Source organism: Helianthus annuus, chromosome 14 (assembly GCF_002127325.2).
Source record: "Helianthus annuus cultivar XRQ/B chromosome 14, HanXRQr2.0-SUNRISE, whole genome shotgun sequence".
NCBI lineage: Eukaryota > Viridiplantae > Streptophyta > Magnoliopsida > Asterales > Asteraceae > Helianthus > Helianthus annuus.
The window spans coordinates 137,483,159-137,493,514 of NC_035446.2; the positions used below are offsets into that span (position 1 = coordinate 137,483,159).

Sequence of the window (10,356 nt, forward strand, 5' to 3'; positions counted from 1 at the left end):
GTTGGTTTCGTAATTAAAAAGTGTTTGTTTTGTTCCACTGGTTATCATCTTACATCAATGGATAACAAAAGAAATTGTGACTTTTAAAGAGTCTAAAAACAATTATGCCATCATGCACGCTCATAAGAATGAAAGTTGTGTAAAAAAAAATGCTTATAAAACCCTATAGAGCCATCCCTAATATAGAGGGCTGGTAACGATCTATATATTACCAGCCCTCTATATAGTTGATGTGTTTGGTTTTAACAAATACATATTGTGTGATCGGTAGAAAGGGGCGGACCCACATAGAATGGGTCGGGGTCCTCAGACTCCAATGTTTTAAAAAAAAATTAATAGATTTGGTATATTAAATTGTGTAAGACCTAGAGATACAATTAGATGGACACATATAAAGAAAAAGAAAACTTGTGTAGTGGTAAATCCCTCTCTTTACCAACAAGTGGTTATGGGTTCAATCCTTGTATAACTTGTTTTTCCTCTTTTTTTTTTAAAATCTAGTTCAAACCTCGCTATGACCCGACCCGAAAATTTTAACGTCTTGTTATGAAAATTTTGAACACCGAAAAAAATGGACCCCATTAAAAAAAATTCTGGATCCGCCACTGTCGATAGATGTAATCTAGAAGGAAAACAAAGATGAAGATGGGTGGAGAGGCGGCTTATTAGTGTATACAAGGTTAATAGTATGCTTCGATGATTGCATTTATTCTTACGTATTCAAGTCTTTTGTTGATTCACGTTATAGTTAGTTTATTATAATTGTTATCTCATTGTTGAGACGATGAACTGATGCTTGTACGTTTTGATGGCTACAGGCAATGTTAGGAAAAATCAACTTATTGAAAACATTTTGAATACATAAGCATGTTCTCTAGTATTCTCCACAAAATCCTCCCTATTTAACAAAAATATCACAATAGTAGAAGTATAGCTTTCCAAAAGGGTAAATCATTTTGTATAATCTTTTTACTAACTAAATCGTTTGTCATTTCTTTTTTATTTTTTAATTTTTCTGTTTACCTTTACTTTCACTAATAAAAAAATTGCTGCACTAAGTTGTTTTGCGACTGGTAGTGAACCGACAAAACAATTGTTTAATAACGAATCCGGTTTCTTGTTTCTTTGAACAGTAAATTTCTTTTATTCCAGTCGTAAAAAATTGCTGCACTAAGTTTTGCGACTGGTAGTGAACCGACAAAACAATTGTTTAATAACGAATCCGGTTTCTTGTTTCTTTGAACGACAAATTTCTTTTATTCCTGTCGTCTCTGAGACTTGAACCCAAGACCTCCCCCTCTCAAGGTGTTTAAAAGTTTTGCCTTTGCCAATAGACCACCACCCAGTTGGTTAACGAATCCGGTTTCTAAACACCTAAAACTAATCAAGGGCTCATGGTATTCTTAACTCGTGTTTTAATAGGCCAAGTTTCCACTTCTATGGACAAAGTAAATGCTAATACAATTTTTTAACTCAATTTACACCAGGTAACTTGGAGTTACACATTTACGAGTTTAAGTTATATCAATGTAGGGCCACCTCCGCTATGGATAACATATAACTTTTTTTAAACGGTAATTTTGGATAACTGACGGATCACTTGAGTATCATCATGCCACCAGCAGAACTACCCGATCATATCAATCTCCATTAGGCAATAATGTTTATACACTAATTCAAAAATAAACCCAATAAATATAAAAAAAAACTCCCTTTGTAGAAATCGAAACAGGACCTTAGACCACTCCCACCAGTAACCTAGTATAAGTTGGTTTGGCATTTCTCAAACATATATCTTCTATACTATATAATAAAAGAAACCAATTTTGGGACACTTGTCATTATTCTAGACCATCTACTAATATTTAATTGTAAATAATTATTATTTAATTTAAATTATTAAATACGTAACTTTACAACAACACACTCACATTCAAAAAAAAAAATTAAAATGGTGCTAATATCCACCGATTTAAAATTTGAAAAATGTATATGGCAAGGTTTTGTTATTTTTCATTAAATTCTATACCTACTGCTAATCATAATATTCTAAACCATAAGTACAATATTATAAATATTATTTTATTTCCTTGGAAATCAAGCAATTTATGTAAAACGTATTGGAGTATAACTTGATTTGAGGATACTTTTAGCTCAATTTATATCTATATACTATATAAGGGTATAAAGAGTGGTTAGACACTTAGAGAGTTGTAAACTAAAAAATCAACCAATGAAAGTGTGTTATATCAAAATGGTAAATTATGCTCAAAAGTATTGGGAATGGTTAGACACTTAGTGAAGTGTTAAACTATTTAAAAAAAAAATAGAAAAAGATATGATTGGTTGAGATTGGAATGGACCCCACCCCACACTACCCTCTCTCTCTCATACCCTCCCTTCACCACTTCGGCAAGCCTACACCGATTTGGCAATGAAACCGAGCGGCAAAGGGTGTCGGCGGCAGTGTTGCCGCGCGGCAAAACCCTTTGCCACTCCCCTTTGCCGCACCACTCCGGACACCCTATTAAAAGAAACCAATAAAAGGGCATTTGTTATTATTTCTAAACCATTTACTATTACTTAACTGTAGATAATTATTATTTAATTTAAATTATTAAATTTAATATATGTTTCAAACATTTAAGAAATTACGGATAAAGTTCCATATATTATCTTATTATTTATTTGTATTAATTACTAGGTTATTATTCTAGACCATTTACTATTACCTAATTGTAAATAATTATTATTTAATTTAAATTATTAAATTTAATATTTGTTTCAAACATTTAAGAAATTACGGATAAACTTCCATAAATTATCTTATTATTTATTTATTTATTTATATTAATTACTAGGTTAGAAATTATATCTTAATAATTGAAACAAATATCGAGCATTTTCATAACGAGGGTGGAGGGAACGATTTTCTTGCTTAACAAATAATTTATTTATTTAATATATTTAAAATACACGAAGAATAATAACTACATTTATCATACTAATAAATTAATCCAAAAAAACCATCCTTTCAAGATGTAACTCAAGTCCATATATTTAAATTTTAAAGTTATATAATTTAATAATTATCGATAATTTATACTTATCTAATTAATTTAAATATTATTTTGTATCTATAAGTTTATCTAATTGGCTAATTGCTATATGCATAATATAAACATTTCAATAATATTTTTAGAACTAATAAATTAAGACCACTGTTATTTACATAAAACTTGGGTTCACGTCGTGAGAATGTCGATGATACAATTTGTCTTCTAATCGATGGTTCAAATGCTTTCATACATATAAACTTGACAAACATCACAAGTTTTGATCATACATAAAACAAAATTTTGTTCGGATATTAAAAAAGTGTCTTAAAATATCGTTTTATAATTATTAAATCTTCGTTATTAACTATTTGATATTTTATTTACTTAACCCGTGTAATACACGGGGTTATAACCTAGTTGGTTTTAATAAAATAAACAAAAGAAAAAAAGAAAAAAATGGGCGACTCGTCGTTTGAACGACCTAGTTCATGACCCAAGTGTCAAAATTTGCTACACTTTTCTTGCCACTTGTACAACTTTGATTGGTACACTAACTTAATTTTCTTTTTCATTTTTTTTTTATCTAAAGTACTTGTCCCCTAAAAAACAAATTATTCAAATAACCTTGCCTTATTTAAACTCAAAAATAAAAATAAATATATTGTATTTCTTAGTTTTTTTGAACAACGAATATTGTTAATATTATTATTTTTTAATACAATAAAGTATAACCGTAGCTACATTTATTTAATTAAAATTTAGATTGAGTTAGGCTGTTAATGAGTGTCAAAAATAAAGTAGGGTTGGGTAGGGTAGGTGAAAGAGAGCTATTATTTTTTAATGAAACTAGCAACAAGACCTGAGCGCATTGCGGCGCGGATACATCGCAAACAATAAATGGATTACTCCAAACGTTATGTGATGTATTAATCATATGAAAACATGCATTTCGACTTACGTGTATTTCGATAAATCTGATCAAACTCAATGTAACATAAAGTATTATATCGTACAATCATAACGTATTATATGGGACCCGACTCATACATAGAAAACGTAACAGGTATAACGGAAAAGCTGACACGTATAATCAAAAGAGATTAATCAGAACTTTTAAAAAAAAGAAACCACAATTTGACTCCACTTTATTCGATACAAAATTAACGAAATATTTATAAAATAAGCACGGTGACATATTATATTTGACCTCACTCATTTCCTAAAAAAAGTTTACGTTGAAGCATACACCAAATCGAATTTATACCGAAACGTACATAAAAATATACATGTAAAAAAGTGTTTTTTAAACAAAAACATATTATATTTGATGTGACTCGTTTTCAGAAAAAAGTTTACGCTGAAACATAGAGCAAAGCGAATTCATATCGACAGTACATAAAAATATGCATGTGAAAATAGTTTTTTAAGTAAAGGAGGTATAGGGGTAAACTCGAAACAAATTATTTTTAGTAAAAAATTTAATAGGTTAAATACGTTTGTAAAATTGTGCCAAGTAACCCAAATGCCACACCCCCAACAAGAAGAGCTCGTAAAATAAAATAAATAAAAAGAGAAAAATAACTCTGAACGAAAATCATACATAAAATCGTTGAACCACGCACACCCGTTGCGGCGTGTTAATATGAAGAAATCAGACCGAAACGTAAAACTTAGAAAGAAAAACTAAGTCGAAATAGGATCCGCACATTGAAACGAACTTGTCAAACGAAGAATAATAGACGCGTAGTTAAACAAGAAAATCAAATAATTGATATACTTTATTCTAATTCTTGAATCGAGTGATAAGGTCTTTATTAATTACATTCAAAGAAACCTTTTTTGCATCAATTCCACACACAGCTTCAATTCGTTGTTCTGTGTTCGCCATTCTCGAATTGAGGTAACAATTGATATAATTTATTCCAATTCTTGAATCGAGCACATAGTAGTTAAGTATGTGGGAAAATAGAGTTAATAAACTTGGTAAATTAATAGAACATGTGAGCACCACCTGTTCGATGAAATGCTCCAATGTGTACAAGTTCCATAGAAACGTGAAAACCATATCCTTTTCCGTTTCCAGTTTATACCCACATGGTTTCTAACTTTAAGATTAACCCATATAACATCTTCTGTGATTTTCTCTCTTAGTTGAGTTCTATTAAATTGTTACTTGTACATCCCTTTGTTACTTGTGTTCTTCATATGGTATTTGAATTGAAAAATATCAGATTATAATTGAAAAGGACTCGAATTAACTTAAATGGTTTATGTTTGTTCCTTGTGTTCTTGCCTTTTCTTTTGGCTCAAGGTTTCATGAACACTTGAAGATGTTGTTTCTATGTTTCAATTCGAATGGATAAATTATGAGAGCACGAGATGATATATTTTCAAGAACATGTTACATAATAAAAATACACAATTAAACCTTTTTACATTATCATCTTGCCTGCACTGAAATGGTTACTGAAAGTGCTCCAGCCTGTGAGGCAGTCAGAATCCTAGAAAGATATTGTGAGACCTCATTCATATCTGGGCGAGCTGACGGATCTTTACTGAGGCAACCATCAATCAGTTTGACCAAAGACATGGCGAGTTCCGGAAGATAATTCCCTTGGAGGCGTTGGTCAATGAAACTGGTCAACTTTTCATTTGTGTCTGTGTTTTCTTCCTGGAGAACATCATATAAAACCTCAGACAAATTCTTGTTCACCATCTCGTAGAGATCAGAAACATGTTTTCCTGTAACTATTTCAAGTAACAGAACGCCAAATCCGTAAACATCAAGCTTTGTGGAAATCAACCCGTTTTCCAAATATTCGGGAGACATGTAACCTCTAGTACCAACAATGTGTCGGGTCAGTGCGAATTGACCTTCTTGCCCTTCAGCAGACCTTGCAAGATCAAAATTTGTAATCTTTGCTCTGAAATCACCATCAAGAAGAATATTGCTGCTTTCTAGATTCTTGTAAACATATGGAGGGGTGGTATAACTGTGGAGGTAATCAAGCCCGTTTGCTACGTCTAAAGCAATTTGTATTCTCTGCATCCAGTTTAACGATTTGTTGCTGCTTAGTGCGTTATAATAGATCCAATCGCTTAATGGCCCATTAACAGCAAACTCATAAACAAGATACCAATGACCGTCATCAAAACAAACACCTGCTAGGTGAATGAGATTATGATGGTGAATAGTGTTAAGTAAACGAATCTCGTTTGACACGTCACCATGCATTTTCTTGATGGCAACAAGGTTTCCGTTGATGGTACCTTGGTAAACAGACCCCTTAATCAAACAATCGGGACTAAAATCTTGTGTGGCTGACTGAAGTTGTTCAAATTTGTATACTTTGAGGGATTGCGCTATGCTACTTAAACTCTCCAAGAATTCCGAGTCTTCATCAATATCCAACTTCTTATCCCCTGGTTTTACAATTGCTTCAAAGCTCTGAGAAGCAGAAGAAACCGTAGGTGGAGTCGTTTTCTTTTTCTTTGAAAAGAAAAGGTAGAAAATGCACAACCCAATAGCAAATGTGAGAACAACCCCTCCAAGGACTCCTACAAGCATATATACCCATTTATGATCATTGGCGGAAGTGGGGGGTGGTGGCGACAGTGGTGATGGTGGTGGCGATGTTGTTGGAGGCGGTGGCGGTGCTATGGTTTGAGATTTATTAGGTGGATTAGAAAGTGGAACTAAAAGGGTGGTGAACGGGTAGATATTAAAATCGGTTTCTGATAACTCATTGGCTTGAAGAGTCAGCCCAGTATCAACTCCAAATATAGCACTTATAGCCGAAACCGTTTGTCCCCAAGTGATCAAGTAAGACAGCAAATAGTTAATACCAGCAGCAGCTTGCTTTTCGGTTGGACAAGCACATCTTAATGGCACGGTGAGTCTTGAACCTGTATAAATATCAGTAGTAAGATTGCTTCTTTCGGTGTTAATAGCATGACACGTTGACAGGCCTCCGAAAGTGTCGTTGGCGATCAAGAGAGGCGTGTCTCCGGACTGGATAACATAAGTCGTGTTCGCTTGATAGAACTGACCCAAACACGAACACCGGGTGGGCACAAGCACCGTCTCACCAGTTCCAAAAGTGTAGTTTTCTGAGACCAAGTTGAGTTGTGAAAGCTGAGTAGCGTTTGCATTCAATAAACCGGCGATGGAAACAACCGTGTTATAAGGGGGTTTGGATCGGAAGGTGAGATAAGCTTGGCAGGTATCGTTAACACCGTTACAGGCGTAACCGAAAACAGAAGTTGAAGCATTTGTGACAGCACAGTTTGTACTCAACTTCCTGATGTATGGTTGTTGGGCCTGAATCAAAATCGGCGGACAAATTAAGAGGATAGCGCAAACGAAGAAAAAGCGCAGGGCCAGCATGTTTGAGATGTTAGCAGAAGATCGGAATCTGAAGTTGATTGAATGGAAAGAAGAGGATGGAGTTGACCAAGTTGGATGAAGGAAGCGTAGGGATGATCAAAGATAATATTGTTTGGAGTAGTTAATTAGTAGGCATGATGAACGAAGGTTTGAATTGAAATGTTCATGTGGGAATCAAATGATTTGATGAATTGATTTAAGTGAACAAGATCATTGAATTAGTGGTGAGGATGTCGACGTTTGAATAATTTGTTTTTGGGTCAACGAGGAGAGAAAGTGTCTTGGGTTAGGTTGATAGTAACATATGGTGGTAAAGAAATTTGCTATTAAAAAAAATAACATATAATGCAATTGACTGGGTCAACGTTTGTTGGAGCAATTTAATTCAATGAATGGAATATAAAGGGGTACTTGGTCATCCATCCAGAAATATTATGTTTTTGTTTCTTCTTATTTGTGTTTTTAACTGCGTGATTAAGATTAAAATTATGTGACTATTATTTACAAGTTGCGTAATAATCCATAAGAGCTTCAACATGTGATTATTAAAGAGTTAAAACGCATATGAATATCCTACTTTAAACGTCAACTTGAAAGGGTTAAAAATATAAGGGTTATTAAAAATATAAGGGTTATTGGATTTTAATAATCCTAAGTTTCATCTGTTGGCCGATAATAATCCTAACTTTAAAAATTCTCTCAAACTATCCCAACTTGTAAAAGATTGGCCCCCATTGATCATTTTCTAACATATAAGAATTTAGCCTCCTCAATAGATTCAAGTACACCTGTAAGTACACCTGTAGACTCCTTAATTGATTTAATTGCACCTATGTTAGAAATGATCAATGGAGGCCAAATTTTTATAAGTTGAGATCGTTGGAGTGAATTATTAAAGTTGGGATTACTATCAGCCAAGATGGGCCGGGGGGGGGGGGGGGGGGTTAAGAGCCTCTACGTCAAGCCCTTAACGGGCGTGATTATTAAAGGCAAGTAGGGGTTCACATTGTAACCAATCAACATTTTTCGTTATTATTCCTTTTTTTCTTTTTATGTATTTGATTTTTTAGATAAACCATAAACTTGTGAGGGGTGGGTTAGTTAAAGACTCACTATCTACGTATTAGAGACGTGATACACTTTTTAGTTATACCTCAATATGCGAAAATGTAAAATTGTTAGTTAAAATTTTATTTTTTGAATTGACATAAAATGGGGAAGGCATGAGTCAACGAGAAAGAAAAAGTACCTTTGGTAGGTTTATTGCAATTTCCTAGTAGCCGGGAAAGGTCCCGTTCACATGTTGGTTGAAAATAACTGATTCAACAATGTAGACGTCTTGTGAGCAAATAGCAAGGCCCACGTAAAAGAGCAATGATGTAATCATGTAGGTGTAATAATATATTAAGGGGAAATCACTAAAATGGCCACTGCAACGTCGTTTTTTCAATTTTGGCCACTTGACATCCTTCAACGAGCCGTTTTAGCATGCTGAAACGGCATAAGATTTCCTTTAAACGGCCAGCCAACCGTTGAGTGCCACGTGTCCGACAAAGCCTGTAACGGCTTGAGATTGCTGCAGTCCACGCCACGTGTCCGACCAAGGTTGAAAGATCTTAGCCAAGCCGTTACAATCGGCTCATGTTGAAAGATCTTAGCCGAGTTCCTTCAACGAGCCAAGCCGTGTTCTTAGGTTGTAGCCGAGCCGTTACCGTACACGCATGGACCCCACTTCTGCCATCCAAGCCGTTACAGCTGGCTCCGAGCCGTTTCGCCCCAATGTGTGTGCCGTCTCAACTGCTCCGAGCCGGTACAGCTGCCTCCGAGCCGGTACAGCTGCTCCGAGCCGTTTCAATATATGGTTCGAGCCGTTTCCGCTGGCTCCGAGCCGTTTCAATGCTTTACTTTATAGATTTATATTTGTCTTTTTTTTTTCTGTGTGTTTGTGCAACAGATTTATCTAAAGTTATCAAAACATTTAGCTTTTGTAGAAGGAACTTACCAACTTAAAATTATGAAGATTCGTTTGGTTGTATATAGCGGCGGAAAGTGGGAAATCGTTAACGGAAAGTTGGAGTATGTTGCTGATGCTGATTCAAGTAGACGTGGTTTAGAAATTGAACCCAACCTTTCATACACTGCTCTTCTAAGTAAAGTGTCAAACATGTGTAGTTCTACAAACATTACGAAGTTATCGTATCGGTTGTCTTCCTTTAGTGATCCAATCGATATAATAAACGATGAAGATCTTGCAATGTTTTATAATTTTGCTATGGAAAATATTTTTGAAATTTATAAATTATATGTTGTTAAAGGATTTTGTGCTGGGTCATCTAGTTTTTCACCTCCAAAAAAATTTTTAGTTCCTGATTTGAATTTCTGTACTGATGAAGAAAATTATGATGTGGCAAACGACTACCAGCCAAATCCTGATAATTCATTTGAAAATTGTTTGCGATCTTCATCAATTACTTTTGAACCAGGGCACGTATTTAATAACAAATAAGACATGAAACTTGAGTTGGGAAAAAAATGTTTGTTAGAACACTTTGAGTTTAAAGTAGATAGATCTTCTAAAACTCGGTAAGAAGTGTCATGTTTGGTGGACGGTTGCGTTTGGCGTTTTCGTGCATACAGTTTTGGGGATAGTGGGGTGTTTTTTGTTAAGAGTTTTAACGATAAACACACGTGCTCGAAGTCGCTAATGTACCCACATGTTCGTCAGGCAAACCCAAAGGTTGTTGCTCACTATTTAAAAGAACCTTTAAAAGACAGTGGTAGAATATATCGTTGTAATGAAATAGTGAAAGGTTTTAGACAAAGATTCCAAGTTGAGATAACCACTAGTCAAGCTTGGCGTGGAAAAAGTCTGGCACTAGAGCTTTTACAAGGAACAAGCAGAGATTCGTT

At 34.5% G+C, this 10,356-nt stretch overlaps 1 protein-coding gene across 1 annotated transcript; it reads right to left on the reverse strand.

Moving 5' to 3' along the window:
• Window positions 1–5,415: 5,415 nt before the first annotated feature.
• Window positions 5,416–7,772, reverse strand: LOC110879117 (lysM domain receptor-like kinase 4). The gene has a single exon (XM_022127523.2). It carries the CDS (start codon window positions 7,444–7,446, stop codon window positions 5,500–5,502), a length of 1,947 nt encoding a protein of 648 aa, XP_021983215.1. The 5' UTR covers window positions 7,447–7,772; the 3' UTR covers window positions 5,416–5,499.
• Between the last annotated feature and the right edge of the window lie 2,584 nt (window positions 7,773–10,356).